Source organism: Perca flavescens, chromosome 17 (genome assembly GCF_004354835.1).
Source record: "Perca flavescens isolate YP-PL-M2 chromosome 17, PFLA_1.0, whole genome shotgun sequence".
Classification (NCBI taxonomy): Eukaryota; Metazoa; Chordata; class Actinopteri; order Perciformes; family Percidae; genus Perca; species Perca flavescens.
Genome location: NC_041347.1, coordinates 15286259 through 15307707, shown reverse-complemented (window position 1 = coordinate 15307707; position 21449 = coordinate 15286259). Strand labels below are relative to the sequence as shown.

General features: G+C 39.6%; 1 protein-coding gene and 1 long non-coding RNA gene across 3 annotated transcripts; one reads left to right on the top strand and one right to left on the bottom strand.

Annotated features, from left to right (window-relative positions):
• Window positions 1–1310: 1310 nt before the first annotated feature.
• Window positions 1311–20275, bottom strand: col9a1b (collagen, type IX, alpha 1b). 2 transcript variants are annotated; one of them, XM_028603523.1, is made up of 36 exons: window positions 20236–20275; window positions 19683–19815; window positions 18951–19347; window positions 17309–17392; window positions 16606–16626; window positions 16129–16191; window positions 15999–16034; window positions 15841–15903; window positions 14818–14871; window positions 14424–14459; window positions 14249–14272; window positions 14086–14139; window positions 12715–12768; window positions 12469–12501; window positions 12319–12375; window positions 11860–11913; window positions 10372–10425; window positions 10194–10247; window positions 10006–10059; window positions 9864–9917; window positions 9721–9774; window positions 9572–9625; window positions 9382–9435; window positions 8690–8734; window positions 8529–8582; window positions 8385–8438; window positions 8237–8290; window positions 7557–7628; window positions 7341–7376; window positions 7188–7232; window positions 7018–7050; window positions 6758–6904; window positions 4729–4783; window positions 3626–3814; window positions 3433–3510; window positions 1311–2347 (listed from the first exon to the last, which is right to left on the bottom strand). In XM_028603523.1, the coding sequence occupies exons 1-36, from the start codon at window positions 20273–20275 to the stop codon at window positions 2151–2153; spliced, it is 2640 nt and encodes an 879-aa protein (XP_028459324.1). In that variant the 3' UTR covers window positions 1311–2150. The 2 variants fall into 2 exon arrangements, with proteins under 2 accessions (XP_028459324.1, XP_028459326.1); XM_028603525.1 differs by lacking the exons at window positions 16606–16626; window positions 17309–17392; window positions 18951–19347; window positions 19683–19815; window positions 20236–20275 and adding an exon at window positions 16702–16886.
• On the top strand, window positions 2764–7305 carry LOC114572085 (uncharacterized). The gene is made up of 2 exons (XR_003694727.1): window positions 2764–3003; window positions 6763–7305. It is a non-coding gene; the product is annotated as an uncharacterized LOC114572085 (long non-coding RNA).
• Window positions 20276–21449: the final 1174 nt, after the last annotated feature.

Genomic DNA, 21449 nt, shown 5'->3' with positions numbered 1-21449 from the left:
TAATGACATACCCAATATACTTTCCATTATATGTTTGATATATTTTGAATTGTCATCTGTGTTTTTCTTCTTCACATAGGCTAAATAAAGGTATTTCCACCATAAATTGGTGCATAAAAGTGAATCTGAATACAGGAAATGAAGTCGTTGATGCTCAAAACTTCCCTGGGGGAGGACACCCAGACCCCCCTACTATAATATGCCCGCCCCACCCCAAAAGGCAGACTCTGGCCAATATACATAGTACTGTATACCCACTACAATACATTAGACTACACCACTGATTAGCTATATGGGGGGGAGGAATATCACAACATTAACTGTTGCCTTTCACTGGAAAAAAAACAACAATTGAAACCTCATGTGTGTGTAGAAACACAGTCCTGGACTGTGATAAAGAATAGGGGCAGTAATGTTCCTATTGTGGAGGATGACCCAGTGCTTATGTGGTTACCAGGTATAAGAGGTGATATTTTACACTTTTCTTTTCAGCATCTTTTACTTAATTGATCAATGGCACCTGCCTTACACGTGTGCAATAAATGTAATTCAGTGCTTTACGTCTTGTGTTGTATTTTGGAGAACTAACACAGCCTGGGTTACAGGTTTCTGTCTTTTACAATAAGTAAAACATATTTTATGACACATTTATATGTGTTGAACGGAAGTTATTGTTTCACATAAGTTAGTGTTATCAATAATAAGTCCTTTAAGAAGTTATATCACATGGTATGTAAAATAATTCACAACCAAGGTTTCTTTGTCAAGATTTTTAGCATCTCATTTGTCTTTAAAATGGAATAAAGTTAATTAAACATTATTAATTAAAAATGGCAAATATATGTTTAAAAGCTGTTTTGAATGAAACTAAGGAAATGGCTGTGATATATTTTTGTGATTTTATATTTTTGAATCTCAAAGTTCATTCTTGACCTTTGAAACAACTTTTGACAAAACAATCTCACCTTTAGGTTCATTTAAAGCTGGAGTTTTCGATCACATTAAATTATCTTCATCAGCATATGGAGTTTAGATAAAGAAATGTAGCGTAGAAATCCTTAAAGTGCTCCGAAAAGATGTATATTTGAGCGTCTACATTTCTGCAAACTCCATCTGTTGATGAAGATGGTGTGATGTGATCGAAAGCTCCAGAGCAAATTAATGTTGAGGTGAGATTGTTTTTTCAACTGTGATATTTTGGTTTTTATTTTCGGTTTCAAAACTATTACATTTTTTATTTCCTCATATTTTTCACACAATATTATATCATCACAAAATGATGGCAGTATACAGAATAAATTAAACAGTCATGTGTTGTTTTCTTTATTTGTAACAATAATGAGGGTCTCCCTCATCCCTAACATATATTTCCATATATGCACGACTGTCATCTGTTGTCATTATGTACAATGAGGCAAAATCTCACATCAGGTTGTTTTGTAGGAAATATAATTAACCACACAAGTCAAACAATCTTTTTTTTTTTACAGATTTACAACATTTTCAACAAAGTGAAGTCAGTGCGACTTGATGACATTTTCATCCTCTCTCCTTTTTATTTTGAACAGCGGGGCTGAAAAGACAGTCAGACATGTAGGACTTTATATTAAAAAAGAGGGCTTTCACGAGGTGTATCTTTGGTACATTAGCCCATACAGAACAACATAATTGAAAAAAAGGCACTTAAACCAAACACAATCCTGATCCTGATTTGCTTTGAGTGGATATTTGAAATGTTCTGTGAGAAAGTCGAGGAGCTTTTATTTAAGAAAATACTGGTGAACAAGAAAAGAAAATGCAGGCAGAGGTACAAGGAGAGTGGGATAAACATACACTTATGTTCATTTTCATATCGTCTCAGAAATGTGAGCACACCTTCCTGAAAATATCAAAATATCTCTTAGGTTGAAAAACACCAGAACGAGCTAGATTTTTGTAGCACACAAAAAACAAATGTGTTGTTTTTTTTTCCATGAAGAGGCTGGCTCCTTCTGATTGAGATGTGGCTGGCACAAAACATGCTCACAGGACTAGAGGTGAATGGATGGAAGGCACTACACCATCACCAGCCCCTGGGAAGAAAGTGTGAAAAATGTTGTGTGCTCAGGGGAGCCAATCCAACAGTCTTTCTGTCTGTGCCAGAGTGGCTCTTAGTTCCCTGCAGGTCCCTTCACATCCAGAGACTGGTGGGCGGCCCCGGCCTGGAGGTTGCAGGCTGACGGGTCGCAGTAACCATTGGGACCAGCTGCACCAGGAGGCCCAGGTACACCGGGCTGTCCAGGAACACCAGGAGGTCCCCTCTGCCCGTCCCGACCATCCTGACCGTAGCCGGGTTTGCCTGGCTCACCTGTGGTCACAAAATTCAATTTATTCAACGATAGTTTCCAGGTTCACATTTTTTCTAGCCTACCTTAAAGTGTAACTCTCGCCAAAATGCAACCTAGGGTCTTTTTGTGAATATACCCGAGTCAAAAGCATAAGTAGTACAGAAATGCCACTTTTAAGATTTACCGTATTCGCATTTTCGGTCCTTTTGAATGGGTGCTACTATGATGACATCAAAATCACTGTTTTTAAAACACTAAGAAGGCTCGACACAACATGAAACTTTACTTTCGAAGTATCACCAGGGGCTCTACACATGAACTCAAGCTTTGAGAACATTGTGTACACAGAGTTTACTAAAAAGAAAGGTTGTGAACAACTCACTTTAGCTGTTGGTTTTTCCGGTCGCCGCCATCTTGCCAGTCAAAAAGAGTCAATCTCCGAAAGCAAAGTAACAGGGGGGAGAGTAAAAATGGAAAGCTCCTAAAGCTTAGTTCCATATAAATGCACGGATAATTTGTTGTTTAGTCGTTAGTGAAAAAAACATTGACCTTGTAGTTGAAAAAGGAGCCTCATACAAGAATGCCATTTCCTCCTATGGAGTCCATTCATTCGCATTTGGAGATCGACTCTTTTTGACTGGCAAGATAGCAGCGACCGGAAACACCAACTGCTAAAGTGAGTTGTTCAAAACCTTTCTTTTTAGTGAACTCGGTGTACACAAACAATGTTCTCAATGCTGGAGTTCATGTGTAGAGCCCCTGGTGATACTTCGAGCAAAGTTTCATGTTGTGTCGAGCCTTCTTAGTGTTTTAAAAATAGGGAATTTGATGCTATCATAGTGGTGTCCCTAGCACTCCGATTCAAAAGGCCATTTGACCAAAAACGAGAATACAGTAAATCTTAAAAGTGGTTTCCGTCCTAATTGTGCTTTTAAACGAAAGTTTGACTCTGGTATATTCACAAAAAGACCCTAGGTTGCATTTTGGCGAGAGTTACGCTTTAATACAGCAGTCACATTCCCTTTTATCCATTGAAATACTTTTTGTGTGTAAAAGTTTAATCTTTAAAATATTAGGGCGAATTTAAAAGGAAAAATGTACTCACCAGGAAGTCCAGGAGGTCCTGGCTGACCTTTAGGTCCGCGCACAGTGGGCCCTCTGGAGCCTCGGTCTCCCATTTCACCTGCAACACGTATTATGGAATGAAGATATTTGTGTACAAACAAGTCATTGTTTTATTCAATGTATAATTCACTCACATCACCCAAATCATCAACACCTGCTAATACATTGATTACCTTTGGGTCCTTTCACTCCAATAATTCCCGATGGCCCTTTGAGTCCTGGAAGGCCTCTTGCTCCACTCTGCCCAGGGAAGCCATTGTCTCCTGGAGACCCAGGTTGCCCTGGAGGTCCAGGTTTTCCAGGTAAACCAACTACTCCAGACTCTGGCCTCCTTAAACTAGCAGCTAGCTGAGCCAGCTGTTCTGTTGGAGCACAACAGAAAGAAGATGGTTAACTTAAATCAATTTTAAAATGTAATGTAATTCAACAGATGCATAACTGGCACCAAGACATTGCATGTTTCTAAACAGTTGTAGCTGACAGTTATCAAGGGACTTTTTTGTACATGACTGACATTTTGTTATAAATCATGAAAGCCCAGAGGAACTCTCATGGAAGAGATGGTCCAACAGCTCTTGTACTTAAGTCAGAGTGAAGCAGAGCGAGGTGAAACTGTGGCCACCATATCCCTCGAGCTTCTCCAGTTTTTCAACCTTATTCTATAGAACCTCAGTAAATTGAGCAGATACTACTCTTTATTTCAGGCAATCAGCGACAGGAAATATACGTTCATGGTGCAAAGGATCTAATATGAATCTCCCGTGGCTTCTTGCTGCATGGTATTTTGCACTTGAGATTCCAGTTTTCCGGCTCCTGATGAAAATTCATGCAGCGGCTGCTTGACTACTCTTTTTCTTAAGCTCTCCTTTCCAGGCAGACTCTTTGCTTGGAGGGGAGGGGAGCAGGTCTGCTGGAGGTGAAATTAATTTTTCAGCACATCGGGTATAAAAAAATCATGACTGTAGGAGATGAGTTGTGAAGGCGTAAGAGCAACAGAATGAAGAGAACAGAGGTTGTGACTTCAGAGAAACATTTCTAAAGCTCGGAGAGGGGAATCTTTCATCCATCAAATAAACAAAGACTGAAGCTTATTTCATGTTCTGGTTATGAGAACCTCAGAGATTCAGCAACCCTCCCCCTGCCCCCCCAGATCAATGAGACAGTGGAGGGGTGGCTCTATGTGTGGTTGTGTAATGAGGCATTCTGGGAAAGATTAAAGTCATGAAATGAGGCACAAAGGAATGATAAATGGGGTCAAAGGCCTATGAGTTCCTACCTTGCATTACTCGCATGCAAACTTGTTTGATGTGCTGATCACTTGGCTCTTTACCCTGGAAGGAAAAAAGATGACATAATATATTTAGGACAGTGTCTAAAACATCTATGACAACACTGCAAAACAGAATTCTTCCTGTTTTACTGGCTTCATCCTCTTTGGGTGGAGACAATTCTTCTATTCTTGGGATTATTGAAAAAAAATTTCAGAGCATCTGGTGTATGCAGTTTGATCTATTCCCTGCTGCTGCACAATAGAAAAAGAGTTTAATTGCACAAGTGACAATTATGAGAAGGACATCAGAATATAAAGGTAAAGTTTTCAGCTCAGAGGGACTTATTAATGACCTCTACCTTTTTTTATTAGGTCCAAAACAGTATTGTGGCTTTTTTTGATTGGAGCTTTTCTAACAATACACTGAATTCAGTGGGAAGTACAAGACAATAAAAGTTGTGGAGTTTTGTGGAAATTGTATGCTTTACATAATGTCGCTAGTGATCGAAAACCTTGTATGTCCAAAACCGTTGCTTTTCAGGAAATGGGGAAAAAAAGGCAGATGTGAAAAAATGTTATTGCACTGTTTAGCTCAGACAAAGAGAGGGGAAATCGCCTCGTCACTGTTTAAATATTTATCAAACCCACAGACGGACCTAAAGGGTGACCAATAGCACTGATTTATGAAAAAAACATTAAAATAGCAAAATACTACTACAACTACAACAAAATGGCAAAAGAGATACGTCATTTCAGGGTCAGTGTAACCCTTATCAGTTCAGTTTTCTAAGCACAAGCGGACATTTGGAAAAACAGAAAAATGGGTTCCAAGATCCAATTTTTCATTTTTTTCCCCCCGTGACAAATTAAAAAATTGGATCTTTAAACAGTTTTTCCAACTTTCTGTTTTTATTCAGAGGATCAGAAATTTAGAAAATTACAAAATTGCGTCTGAGCTCCAATTATTCAATACTGCAATGGTATTCCCTCCCTCGTTACGCCTAGCTACGCTACGCTTTTTAGTCCATATGCAGTTAATGACCTTTTTTAATTTGTCAAGGTGGAAAAAAAAAATGAAAAATTGGATATTTGAACCCATTTTTCTGTTTTTCCAAATATCCGTTTGTGCTTAGAAAATTGAACTGATAAGCGTTACACTGACCTTTCAGCCCTACAGCAATGATAAGGAAAATTTGCTCACAATGAGAATATTTGTTATTATAATTAAATGTATTACATATTTTTGTCCGCCCTCCCACTCTTGCACTTACTCTACAGAGGAAAGACAAAACAATAACACCATATTGGAAAGCACTGTGTAGAAGGAACAAATCACAACTGAAGAATGTGATACAATTTGAATTGGGATCAAATCACTTCAGATTGAAAGACCATTTCTGTGAGATGATCACATTATTTTTGTGTCTATCCCCTGTAAGTCTAAGTGCTAAATCCAAACTTTTAGGCCCCAGAGTTTTGGTTGACATTTGGTTACTTGGCTTGTAGTCTCACTTTGCCAGACCCTCCTCCACAGCGCTGCGGAGGAGGGTCTGGCTACTCCACACAGTATTCCCAGGATGGGAGAAAAATGTGCTCTGGTTTATTGGCATGTCTTTAAACCAATCCCAATTGTCTTGGGCAGTGCTAAGCGCTGTACGGAGCAACAGCGCCTCTGCAAAATAGCCCCGGGATGGAACTAGTCTTGGTGGAACGTGTGTACGTTCAAAATAATTTTTAGTCGTGCAACAGAAGATTCAGATTGGACAGCTAGTCTAGCCAGCTGTCTGGATTTACCCTGCGGAGATCTGAGAAAAGGTTAACCATAGTCCTCATAAATCGACCAGAGTTTAAATGTCAACACAAAGGAAGCCCAAACGGATATCCGGCCTAAATGAGTGACATCCGTCGGCAACAGAGCAATCCCAGAAGTGGAATGTCGAGGATATAGACTATTTGGCTTGTAACTTTTCTCACTCTGTCATACTGCTGCACTGATATTGGAAGTATCCTCATTCACTCTTTCTCTTGGACCTACCGCAGGGCCCTGGGACCCTCTGACTCCAGGTGGACCCCTGTTTCCCTGCATGCCCCGCGGGCCAGGTGTGCCAGACGGCCCCTCGATTCCAGGCTGGCCTCGACTTCCCTCGGGACCTCTTTGGCCAGGCTCGCCGGGGTTACCAACCTTAATAGAAAATAAGACCAGAGAAATGTGACGAAACTGCAGCACTGCCTCAATTGTTTGACACCACGAGAAAATACTGAGGTACCAGGATAAAATAATCAGCTTGAACTCACCTCTCCTTTAGGTCCTGATTCTCCTGACTCACCCTATAGCGCCATTTTTAAAACACAGAGGACAGAAACAGGGACAATCGTATTCTGGTGAGATTCTCTTCTGAATAGGATTGTTGAATGGTTCATAAGTTAAATGAATAGTGTTGAATAGTGTTGTTGTAACAACTTACAATATCCCCTTTGTCTCCAGCGTCTCCCTCATCACCTTGTGATCCCTATGAAAACACAGTCTGTAAATGATTCATGCAAAGCAACCTATTTACATATTAAAATGCAGCATTACTATTATGAGAGAATTAATATTCAGTATGAGGATGTCAGACCTGCTCTCCTTTGGGTCCTCCTTCTCCACGTTCCCCCTGTAATAACCAAAACAAACTAGCTAAATGATCATTACAGTGTTGTGAATATTCTATTTGTCCACACTAGAGGGAGCTGATCAGCTGTTAGTTGTTGAGCATCCATCTCTGTCTTACTGTTTAAGACAATTGTCTCTAAATCTGAAAAGGTCTTTGAATGGAACTGTGCACTTTTCTTACCCTCTCTCCCTTCACCCCGGGAAGGCCAGGAGGACCAGGGAGACCATGAAGGCCGGGGTCACCTTTGGGTCCCTATGGCAAATAAACATGCACATCTGATGAGTAGAGACATCTAAGCAGGGTTAACTAAAATATCTTGAGATCCATAACAGCATTTAAAAGACAAAATAATGCACTTTGCTCGTTATTTTTTAAGCTATTTTAAGCTATATAAAGCATAACACCTGTTAACATGGCTGTAATTGCTCAACTATCAATAGTCACAGTGAAATAACTCATTGCTACGTATTCTTTAGGGCATGTTTGTGTGTGCCATTCCCCCTTTGATCACTGGTCGACTGTCTGAGGAATGCCAGGAGAACAGAGAGCTCATTCAGCTCCACTTGTCTCCCCTTACTGTGAAAATAGACCTCATGTGAGATCCAGCCTCACTCTATTCTCTGAGACATTCCAGTGAAACAACAGCCAGGACTATACACTGAGGCTTTCCTCCTTTTCAGCTTCTTTTATTCTAAGTATCAAAAGTGCATGTACAATGGCTGCTAAGGTATTTATAAGGCCTTTATTTTCAAAATAAAGGAATGGATAAAAACTAGATATGAGTTTAAATTAAAATCAATCCATTCAAATCTAACTTGAATCTATTCTACAGCTCTACAACTATTGTGTTTATAACTTACTCTGGCACCTGGCTTGCCGGCTGAACCTACGGGGCCTTGTTCTCCTATAGCTCCCTGTAGGGAAGAAGAGAACATGATAAGAAAGTTAAAATGAACATTTGAACAAAAGAAAGGACAATAGAAACTCAAGCAGGAAAAAAATACTCACAGGTTCACCAATAGGTCCAACAGGTCCCAACTCTCCCTGATCTCCGCGTTCGCCCTGAGGTGTGACAGGAAAATGTAAGTGACACAATGGAGGTGACAAAAAAGTCACAGCAGTGTATCAACATGTGTTGCTCATCATACTTACTGCTTTGCCAGCGGGTCCCATTGTTCCAGGCAGGCCTGCTTGACCAGCGTCTCCCTGTGCAGAAACAAGCAAAAGTTCCCTTTAGATTTTGTCAATTTAAGAAAAACTAAATGAGAGCAAGAAACAGCTGATTGTATTTAATAATTGATCGAGCAAACAACCTTAGGGCCACTCAAGCCTTTTGGTCCAGGTACACCGGGCAAACCCTAAAAAAACAAAGAACAAGTCTTGAAGAGATGCAACGATAATTAAGGAGAACAATGTCTTACAACAAAGGAGACATATTTCTTGCAGGAAGTGTCATTTGTACAAGAAAATACACTTTACTGTTAGAAACACTGGATCATAAAGAAGGCTTAGTGGATAAAAAATACATTTGGTTTGAGCTTTTGACCCAAATAAGCTTAAGTTGATGAAAGTGATCTGGATATGTGATGCAGGTGATGACTTTTACGCCTACAAGATCTTTCTTAACGCTGCCACAGGCAGGCTCATGTTTGCCAACTGATTCTCATAAGTGTTGTTTATTAGACTAATCCCAGATTAGTCGGATGGAAAAACTTTGCTCTCACTTTTCTGCAGGAGGAAGACCGTGATTACCGGCGCATTGCTGTATGTGTAAATAATTTCACAGAGGGGTGGAATTCAAAAGGATTTTTTTCAAATGTCAACCTACAGAAACGTTATTATTGTAAAATACAAGATATGAAAACATTCTGATTTGTTACTGCAATGCCGATTTGGAGACAATGAGTATAGTGCTGTGGCGTGCATGAGGCATGGTGCTTTAAACTGCTCCTGTCAGGTGCATCCAATCAGAGTCAGTCAGTTTGGGGTCAGAGGTCATACTCACAGGAAGCCCCTGAAGTCCGACCTCTCCAGGAACGCCTGCCTTCCCAATGCCTCCCTGCAGGGAAACAGACAGTGAAAGAATGAAGCTAATCATGCACTTAGAAGAGCCCATGACAAACATTTATAACATTTAAACTGTAACATTAAGACTTATTAGTTTCATAAATAAAGTAGCAGAAATGTTGCTCTACCTTTGCTCCAGGCATCCCAGGAATACCCTCGCGACCGTCCACACCCGGCAAGCCCTGGTGATAGAAAAAGCGCAAACTGAAATGAGCAGTTTGCAGACAATGTGTCCGAACATTTAAGCTTAATTTGTCGTCATTGATCAAACACTCACAGCCTCTCCCTTGGGACCTGGAAGACCTGTGATTCCTCTCAGCCCTTGAATACCCTGAACAACAGAGCAACAGTCCATTTTGTTAAAACTGTACAAACAAGATCCAGTGAATCAAACACTATGTTATTGATGCGTCTGCTTACCGTTTCACCTTTACGCCCAAGCTCGCCCATCACGCCTCTCTGGCCTTGATCCCCCTAAAACAATGCATTGAATCATACGTTACTCATATCATATCATATTTGCTGCTAAAATAAAAGCATTTGTATTGTGGGACAAACTTACAGTTGCCCCTGAAACACCCTGGGGACCTGGAACTCCATCAAGACCTCGAGCTCCCTGCCAGAGAACAATATTAGCATAATCGGTATTGTAATCTGTTTACATAACAAACATTTTAATAGACATCTATTCAGGAAGTATCTAACGTATATGAAAAGTACCATGGGCGTAAAAATCACAGGAACACTTACCATGTCTCCCTTGCGGCCCATCATTCCCATGGCTCCACGAATTCCCTGAGGACCCTGAAATAACAAGCACATCCAGCAGGGGCCTCAGTGAGCAGATAAAAAGAGAACCTGACACAGTAGAGAACAAATTGTAACTTGAAAGACTCAAGTAATAAATATAATAAATGTAATATCTAACCACTGGTCCTTGGGATCCGACCTCCCCTGGACCTCCCTGGTCCCCCTCCTCACCCTGAGTGAATGAAAGAGAAAGAACGTTAGCAGAAAAGTAACATAAAGTCAATCATATGAAACGCTGAACAGCAAATTTAACTTCATTATAAGAGTGAAACATTTAAACGGAGGCTGATCCTATGAACTGTGTGTTAATTAGAAATCGAGGCAGCCTTTCTGAAATGTGTTTAATACCCACTGTTTAATGGATTACAAGGGGGCAAAAGCAGACAAATTAACTCCACATTACCGTTCTCCTGCTTTGCAAAATTACAAATAATTGATATGCTGACTCTGTGGCAGACCTGAAGAGGCATATCCATTAAGATAGGTTCGGGTGATAGGTTTTCTGTCGTTAAAAAGGCAATTTCTTCTTTTAATTACACACGTTAGAATTGGCTATTAAGACATGTAAACAATGCATAGCTGATAATTAAATATTACACAACAAACACAAATGAACGCAATGAAATGGGTCAACATCTGTTTACATCATAAAATGAAACCATATTCATAATTCTGCTTGATACAAAAACATTCTTCAAAAAGAGGAAGATGTAAATCTGAGTCAGCCAGGCTGTTGAATCATTCAAAGAAATGTCTTCATAATTAATAAAAAAAATGGCTAAAAAATCTTCATGTCTTTGCTTATTGTCATAGATTTTTAAGATATTGTTAAACGTAATACAGATTTACTGGAACATATCATTGTTTCTGTTCATTTCAAATACAAAATGAAGCACTGCATGTTATGTAACTGGCTCGAACAATCTAATTTTGCCAGGGTGCAATCTTTCAGATACATACTTATTTTATATTTGAATATTCTTTTTCAATATCATGACATTGTACACGTTAAACCCAAGCACAACATCTGGTCAGCTGTTAGCTGTAAACACGTTTATATTTGTGAATGTATGAGTGGAAAAACAGGCAGAAGGCCCCTCATATGGAGCTTTCAGTAACGGAGAAAATCATTCTCGGGGACGGAGCTCAGACTGACAGTAAATCATATCCTGGCACGGGGTGATAAAGGGGGATAGGCTCAGACTCATTTCCATTTATATAGTGCATAGACACATTACAGGGGGAGGCTAGTTGTGCTTGAACATCATTTCAAATAAATCATCCTCCATGCATTACTAGGAGTCAGCGGCATTACACACAGGCATCCATCACATCCTCTTGAAATAGAGCAGCACAAATAATACTTGTCTCAAAGGTGCCAGGAATCCTTTTTTCACATTTAAGTCAAGCATTATTGTTTTCTGATGTGGAATGTTGTGGCATGTGTGACAGTTATGGAGGGAAAGTCATATTTTTAAGTAACTATTTATACAGTTTTATGTGAGTATATATCACTTTGTTGATGTATAAAACATTTCCTATGACTAGAAATACTTGGCTTTGGGTTTATAAACAAGGATTATTCCCTAAATTAAACATATTTTACCTTGTGCCCTTGTTTCCCAGGTTCTCCGGCTTCACCTTTTACACCTTTGTGGCCCTTGAATTGTAGAGAGAAGAAAAAGGATTACACACATGTACACACACATATTTTGGGACACTAATGTGATTGTAAATATAAATGTAAATGGACTGTTCTTATATAGCGCTTTTCTAGTCTGAACGACTACTCAAAGCGCTTTTATATGGTACAGGAACCATTCACCATTCACACACATTCACACACTGTGGCCGAGGCTGCCGTACAAGGTGCCACCTGCTCATCAGATAATCATTCACACACATTTATACTCCAGGGTTCAGTGTCTTGCTCAGGGACACTTTGATATGGGACTGCAGGGATCAAGGATCGAACCACCAACCTTACAATTGGCAGGCAACCGCTCTACCACTGAGCCACAGCCGCTTGTAGTGTGGCACAAAACACTTCAACTGTGATCCTCACCTTCATGCCAGGAAGGCCAGGATGTCCAGAGGTCCCAGGTGGACAAGAGTTTGGACACTAAAAGAAAACAACATAAAAGTCAGAAAATATTCCTTACAATTTATAAAAAATAAAATCTAATTCATAATCTCCAAAAAAACAAAGCTTTACCAGGTCGCCACTGCCTTGCATTCCAGATGCACCCTGACATTAGGAAAACAAATACAAGTTAACACTTTTATAACGTCATTTATCAACATCATGATGGATGTAAGGAGCTTGTAAATCACTAGAGAAAGGACAGTGTGCAGTGGTGGCATTGCTAACAAGGCCAAATTCATTTCATGTCTGCATCATGCTCCTTGCCTTGTGAAATATAAAGTCAAATGCAATCATTTGCAAATCTGTGTCACTTACTCTGGGCCCCGTAGGTCCAGCAGGTCCCTGTGGCCCTCTCACACCCATGGACCCCTGTGGAAAGACAGAAAATGTGTCAAAAACTACACAAAGAGAATAAATGCACTGGGCTCTCCATTGTGTTCATTAGGAGTCCTAGCATGGATAAAGAGTTTCTTTGCCTTGCTATGAATTATACACTCTGCTAGAAGCATTTTAGGATTTACACTAAGTATTTCATTAACAATTAGCCTAAAAACACAAGTTAACTTTTGGCTTAAAAAAAACCTTTAGGCCAATTGGAAACTCTTAATACAAGACTTTTTTTACCATTACAATTTGTTGTGTTTTCCCAAAATAAAATATTGTTTTTGATCAGTTTCCTCGGTGGTAAAATGCATTCAGTATTTTAAGAAACATCCATAAAAAAACAACAGATTCCATTCAGTTTTCTTTTCTTACACAAATGTCCCTCAACCAGGTTTTAGCCATTCTGCATTCTGCATTTTTTTTTATACCTAGCTCACTTGTTATATGTGCAAATATTCATTCATGTTTACTGTGGAAGTCCACATTTCCATGTATAGTAAGAGGTGATGCTAATTTAAATGCACTATGCCACATTGGGAGCTCAACCCAGATTGCAACCCTCACTGTACTGTATATCCCAAATCACTGCTTTGAAATCCAATGTAAACTGATGCCGACACCTATAGCCAAAGGGCAAAATTGAAATAAAAATAAATCAAAAATAAATGAAAGATACATTCTGGGTTTAAAGAGCCCATAAATAAATACCCAGAGGCAACAATTTAGTCGACTGAATATTTTGTATATTTTGTGTTCATTTTCTGGCCATAAATCAATTTCTAAAATATCTTAGAATGTGTGGGAAAAATGTTAAATCCATCAAGTTGAAATGTTTTTAGAGTCAAATTAGTACAGTAATAGTACAGTACTTTATGATTATGTAATTAGTACATGATGCACAGTGTATCTATGTGTGTTAATTTGTTGTGTGTGTGTGTGTATGTGTGTGTGTGTGTGTGTGTGTGTGTGTGTGTGTGTGTACAAATGTGTTGTCATAGATTTGTGAGGGTTCAGGGGCTCCATCTCAGCTTATTGACACTACAGTAGATAGCGCTGTACAATGCAGATACATTGTGTTTATCTGAATCAAATTGACAGGTTTCAATAACGCCAATCATCTATCCAATGAAAGTGGCTTCATCTACATCCAGTATTTCGATCACTTTTTTGTTACCATGGCCGGCATATAACATAAACACCTCTGTCATCGACCAATGGTGGCAAACCATCACCTCAGTGTTCAGTATTGGGTTCTTCTAGCCTCTAGTCCTAATTTAAAACATAGTAACAGTCTCTACTTACAATTGGTCCAACTTTTCCCCCTTCACCCAGAAGTCCTCCAGGCCCGGGTGGTCCCTGTATAAAGTCACATTTTAGGTATTCAAAATAACACATTTTTGACAAATGCCATCTAAATGTAATATCAACTGTGATATTGATTGTGTAGCATAAAGAAATGACTTACGGGGGGTCCATCTGGCCCAACACCCTGAAGAGAAACATATACAGTATGACTCATGTGTGATGTACAGTATATAATTGGGTGTAAACAATCAAATGTAGACAGCTTCTAGATTCCTTAATTTCCAGATGAGCATGGCTGATCTGATCCTTGGGTTTAGAGAGGAAATGCTACTCACAGCTGTTCCACGAGGTCCAGATGTTCCAGGTTCACCCTGAAGAACGAGGATTAATACATTAGATACATAGATAGATATTGAAATAAATACTGAAATATTGTGTTCACGTATAATTGAGCTGTGCGAGCCTGCAAACGGTCTGTGTTAACATTCCTCCAGCTCATCACATGACTGCACTTGACCCAGCAATGTTTAGCCTAATGAGGAGCGATGTTGGGGCTTGGTTTCCCATGGAGATTACACAGAAGACTTGCAGGATTAAGTCTCATTTGTCATGAGGAATTGGTTTATGCACTGCGGCTCTCGTTGCCATGCCAAAAGACTGGACAGCAGCTTGGCACCATTTCACTGAAGGTCCTTGAAGCAGGAAAGAAAGGGCTCATTAGTCACTCACTTTCTGTCCGTTGGGGCCGTCGGGCCCTGGATCTCCAATAGGGCCGGTCAAACCCTGCAGAGGAGAGACATCATGCTTAACTAATGCATTATAACCTTAGAGCATTTCAGTGCTATATATTTTCACCTTATATTTGAAAATTATGCAGCATGCAATACCCCCCCCCCCTGTTAATATTTGTACATTCAACATCAGATCTCCATGTATTACATCATCATAACATAAGTGGGAGGAGTCCTACATATTCATAAGTGGGATTAACCAGACTATAACACCCTCCTTTAAAGTGTTTCTATATATACTGTACAGCAGCTCCACGTTGGTCAGTCACATTGAAATCAAAGCACGTCATGACATCCATGAGAGTGCGTTCAACTTCACAGACACACAGAAAAAGTCAGCAACAGGGCAGAGGGCAAAACTCTCAGACTGCAAACCAAGCAGAGAGCAACATTCCTCTGGCTCATTTCAAACAAGCGCACTGAAAGAAATAATTCCACACTGTTTTGAGGATTCTCGACAGGAGATACCAACAGTGGCCAGCCAACAAAGCTGCTATTGTTCTCAGAGCCCTGGTAGATGTATCGAGGTATAACACAGGCAATACATCATAATAAGATTATGTAATCTAAATAAGCCTTTTTAAGTGAACTAAATTCACCTTTGTCAGTCTATCATCAGCACCAGTATTATGTTTGGATGTTTTCCTAACCCTTAAACTCCAGGGAGCAAAGTTAATTACACTCTGGCCCTGGTTTACCCTCTTGCAAAGGAAATTTGAATTTGTTCATCCTGATTAATAAATTCCTCACATTTTTGCACACATTTCCTCAACATCCCCTGCTTAATCTGAAATTTAATTGGTTATTCTACAAAACTAAATGTGAGCATAAACTATATAGTGGGAGGATCACACTTTGTAGTTCCACCCACTTGCAGACTTGTGGAATGCATGTTGACCTCGTTGTGGCCAACAATGCAGCAAATGTCAAATGTATAAAATATAGAACATATAGTACTCACATCATTTCCAGGAATTCCAGGTAATCCTGAAGAGCCGGGTTTACCTGCGTCTCCATCAGGTCCCTGAAAACAAAGTTTCCACACACATATTTCAGTGGAAGCCCTACAATAAAAAAGCAATGCATCATTTAATTATTTTCATTAAATTTTATAATTACAGGAAGTCCATCCTCGCCATCTGCTCCCCTTTCCCCCTGAAACAAAATAGATTAAATGCTTTAAGGTGAGCAAAAAGTGAACTATTTGCATAGTGTACATGATATGGACAACAGAACTGAGAGCACTTACAGCAATGCCATCAATTCCTGGGACACCTGCAGGTCCAGGAGGGCCAGGAGGTCCTTGGCTCCTCTGAATAATAATAAGAAGAAGATATATAGGAATAAAATATTAGCTTACATTTCTGAAAACGATCCGACCCTTTTTTTGCCATTTCTTATACTGACATACTGCTACACAGACAATATGAAAAGATGAGAACAGGTGCAGCGCCTTAATGTATGTGACTAGAAGACTCTGGGATACAATTAAATAGCCTACAGCATAGAGAGGTAATTTGTGATTGCAGAATTCAGCAGCATTATGTTGCACTTTTGCAAAAGGAAAAGTTAAACAATGAGACTCCAGACAATAGTGCATCCCTGACATTTCCCCAAACAGATATCTGTTGTATAGATATCTATGTACGAGATCAAACAAACTCAGCATCTCGCCACAATTGTGGGTAAAATATATCTTGTTATCTGGCACCAGGAGAACACTCACCTGCACCTCTGTTACATCAGTCTATAGGGACAAATAGAGAGAGCAGAGAGAGAGAGAGAGAGAGAGAGAGAGAGAAGGAAACATAAAAAGTCTTACTTGAGCAGAGCAGATAAGGACAAGCTGTAGAAGCAGAACCAAAAGTGGCCCTCTAACGCTGGGGACCTGAGCCATGATCTCCCCGTGGGCAGGAAAGGTAAAAGTTGTAGTCCTTTCTCTGGGATTTGTTGGGTTGAAGGAGCCCCCGACAAAACAACCCAACTGAATCCGCTTCAGCTATCTAGACCGTCCTAGGTTCCATAGCCATCAGGGGCTCATGTATATTCATACAATGTTTGGTTACAGGAAGGGATTGGAGGGTTTGCGGGGGGGGGCAACCGTGGGGAGGGGCCACGGCGCAGACACCACCAATAAGCAGGGTCAGCGGGTTATTTAACCTCTGATGATGAATTTATTATTTTAAGCGGTGACAAATTTACAGTTTGCACTGTAATCATTAAAGATCTCTCGTGAGGACTAATATGGGGACAAGTAGAACCAAGATTAAAGACACAAAGATACAGTATTGGTGAAAAACTGCTTTTACGCACACAATTTGAAATCTGCTTGATGTATAGTCCATCCAATTAAACCAATACTTAAAGTTCTGTAACATCAACATATGGACTCACATTGTTGTTCATTGTGTTATTTGAATTGTTCTTACCGATGTCGTGGCTGGGAGGTCATAACAAGTATCTGTTCGTGCTCTCGTCACGTCGCAGTGAATCAGCATTGACTGGAGTTCAAACTTGATAAATACATGAAGGAAAATAAAGCATTAGCACCACAATAATTAACCATTTGTATCTTAAAAGTCCACATGTCGTCGCTGCGTGCCTGCGTCACAAGAGGAAAGTAAAAGGCTGTTTCCAACAACTAAGACCCAACTCTGGATTGTCTACAGCATACGATAAAAAGCAGAAAGCAGGCTGTGATTGCACAATAAATTTGTTACAGGGCTCATAATCGAAACATTACAATGGGCTTTAAACGTATAGCCTATATATGAGTTATAATGTGTTCAAAGCTGGTAAACCTTATTCGTATTAGGATATGCTTCCGTGCGTAATTCTGCACATGCGTCTGAATCTTAGGAAACAATGCTGCATGGTGTGGTACTGCGGGATGGTTTAGCCTGTGCACAACTGGTATTCTTCACCAGAACCTGCAAGAAATTCCACATATTTGTCGGTAAAGCCTGAATGGAGACACGGCAGACTTCAACTACTGAACATTGTCACAGACAAACCAAACAGGAGGGCGAGAAAACACAGGGATTGCCAAACGTTTGCATGTCAACCCATATGGAGAAACTCCTCTGCTTATAGTACATGTATAATTATATATACTTGTTATATATTCCTGCTGCAATAATCTGTATGCATTTTAATGTTGTAATGCCACTACTACTACGACTACTACTGCTACTACTACTACTACTGGTCGCTAAAATAATACCCTTCATAGGGGTATGTACTGTAGAGCTGCAAAGATTAATTGATTAATTGATTAGTTGTCAACTATTAAATTGATTGGACAGCTGAAGACAAGAAAGGGGAGCGAGAGGGGGAATGACATGCAGCAAAGGGCCGCAGGTCGCTGCAGCAAGGACTGAGCCTCAGTTCATGGGGCACACGCTCAACCAGGTGAGCTAACCAGGCGCCATTTGAGGACGTCATCTTGGGTTTTGGAAAACACTGCTGACATTTTCACAATTTTCTGACATTTTATAGACCAAACAACCAATCGAGTAATCCAGAAAGATTAATCGGCAATGGAAATAATGTTAGTTGCAGCCCTAATATTTAGGCCTACTGTACTTTATTTTGAAGGGACACACATACAGTTTTCGTGTTCACCTTGAAATGTAGCTACTAAATAAGGGGAATTTGGCGCACGTGAATGATCAATCAAGTAGTGAAACAATATAAACACAAATGGAGCACACAGAATGTAAAGAAAAGTAAACAGTAAAAAGATTGTCTTTAAATAATGGTAAATCATTAAGTCATTAGGCCTATATTAGTCAGAAAACGTGTCACACTGGTGAAAGCTCTAACAATTCATCATATATTATATGCACATACATTTTGTCAAAAAGAAAGGCGAAATGCTTGTCTTTCGTTTTTTGAAATTGGAATAAAGATATCAAGTGTCACAAAATTTTGGAGTGTGGCTCTGAAAGTGGTTGCACTTTCGTAGTACTTTATACTGAGATAGAATTCTAAAATGTCAGAAATGTATAGCTTAGGTCTTGCTTTAGTTGCACTAGCCTACTCAGTGTGTTATAATAGACGTAGACCTACCGGAATTGCCACCACCGGGTTGTCTTTGAGCTTTCCTATCAACGTGAATCCATCCAGATTGTGTTTTTGTCGAGGTGGTATATTCAGGGAACCGATCATGACACAGTCCACGAAAAGGCTAACTGAGCGCCTGTTGACGTGTAGCAGGACTTTGTGCCACTGATCATTGAAAAGAAAAGTCAGGGGGCTGAAAGCAACAGTCTGCCTCCCGGTTTCCAGCGCTGTGAAGGTAAACTCCACAGACTGAGACTCCCCATTGAGCCTGACGGCCAGCTGCTCGTTGCCATTCACGTCCTGCATTTGCCAGATATTCCAGTTTTTATTGATGGTGCTGCCACTCATGCGCAGCACTGCCACAAATGCAAACTCCTCCGGCAGTCCCAGGGGATAAGCTGATCTGTAACATATAGGATGGACTATCATTATTAAACCCCGAGCTTCTTTTAAAAATAAATATTTCAATAAGGATCTATCATGTCTGTGATTCTGTGTACTGACCATGGCTTGTATTATCCACTGTTTATAATGGTCAAATCATTTATTTTATCATGTGAAATGTCATATTTGTGTAGTATCATTTTTTAAATTGTATTACAGAAGAAATGTGATGGTGCAGATAAGGTCAGTCTCTGATGTTCAGGACCATGGACAGGGTAAATGGCGTTATACCAGCTAAACCACTAGGCGTCAGTATTCACTCATGCAACTCCATTTTAACAGCCTGCAGCTCACCTTGTGTTGATCCTGAAGTTGAATGCTGGGCCTATTTGATAAGCAACATGCTCAGGAGATGATCCTGTAACCTTTTTAACAGTGCCCCTTTTTGCCAGCTCAGCAATGTGGAACTGTGACATAATATAAAACCCTAAGGGTACAGGGACAAAAGAGTGGTCAAATGCAAAGTCATCTTAGAGGTCATGTAAGACCTTAGGTAGGATCTTAATCACTGGTTAGGAAGCTATACTTAAAAAATTAAAATAATTAAAAATTATAATATATTAAATATTGCAATAACGAATATTTGGAGTGTGTATAAGTGTTAGTATTCAGTGTCAAACCATAGAGTAGGCTATATATATATATTTGGTTGCTTTTCCCAATCTATGGTATTACAAGATAATCTTTTAAAGTTTCACAAAAACACAGCATCTGCATAATATGTTTAAGTTTTACTGTAATATATATTCTTACATAGGACTAATATTATAAAGTTCTTTTCTCATGCAGGCAGGGCAAATGTCAAGCAAATAAAACAGCAAACTGTGTTTAGTTTTTGTGAATCCACCTGGGAAATGATCCTCCCCAATGCTGATCTGAGGGCACATGGACTGCTGCTGCCTATGAATACCAACTTGAGATGAAAATCTCACAGCTGCAAGATGGAAACAGAAAGCAGCCCGTTAGTAGTCAAAGAGAGTGTGTGTGTGTGTTGTGGGGAGAGAATAAAAGCTCAGTGTTTGGAAAGCTGCACCACTGCCTTGAATAAATATTAGGCTATCTCTGGCTGTTTGTGGTTACCTCTTTAACACATAAGCTCGAGATTTGCTTGTTTTTACACATCTGGACAGGAAGGTAAAGGTCGTAATCAAGTTTGAAGAAATGCTTCACATATACAACAGATTCTTAATTTCTCCATAGGGTCCTGGCATTGTATGAAACATCTAACACTGTTCGAGTTAATAATGTAAAGTTATACTTTGATGCTTTGTCAGTATTGTATTTATCAGTGTATTCAGGTATTACCGTTCAGTGAACAGTTGAATCTATAATATAAAGGCACACGGCTGGACTCCCTATAGGCCAGACCCACTTAGGATACATGTCATAAAATATAGATAAGAGCAGCCATGTGTATGGAAGGAAGACACATTGTAGTAGAAAGGAAACAATGTAACAAGTGCCTTATATGAATGAATAACAATTAGCAGTGTTTGTTAGCCGTAAAAGAGATCTGCAACATGAATCAGCTAACAGAGCTCCATAAACTTTATTATGCATTTATGTAAAAAACTAAACTAAACTAAAACAAAGTATACAGTGCTTTGACAGATATTGATAATTTGCATGCAAGTGAACACGACTCATCTTAGCAGCAATGTGCCACACTGGTAATTGTGTTACTTCAATGTTGAAGAGGTTTTTTTTTTTTTATGTTTACATTATTTTTCTACTTACTCTGAGAATGAAGTCCTGTGCAAAGATATTGTGGAATCACATAGCAGCAGCACAGTGAGTACAGAAGGATATTTCTGGAATGCAATCAGAAAATAACTTAACATGCAGTTTGAGTTAGACATGTATTTGTTTGCATTATTGCTGTCATTATAGAATTCAAACTGCCAGAAGGTATTGGCATAAATTACACGTCACATTACTCACAAGGTCACTATTTCGTAAATGATTTACCTTTTAACTCCATCCATTTTATAGCTTGATCTGGAATTGAAATAAAAATAAACACCTGCTGCTGGATGTTTCTACAGATTGGTTTCCAGGAGA

What these genes read in the sequence shown, in the direction of transcription:
- col9a1b (XM_028603523.1), bottom strand. Translation starts at nt 20,275, where the DNA reads ATGTGCCCTCAGATCAGCATTGGGGAGGATCATTTCCCAG. An exon ending in ACCCGGTGGTGGCAATTCCG is followed by an intron (nt 17,393 to 18,950) that starts GTAGGTCTACGT and finishes GTATTTATCAAG; the next exon opens with TTTGAACTCCAGTCAATGCT. An exon ending in ACCTCCCAGCCACGACATCG is followed by an intron (nt 16,627 to 17,308) that starts GTAAGAACAATT and finishes TTGTCCCTATAG; the next exon opens with ACTGATGTAACAGAGGTGCA.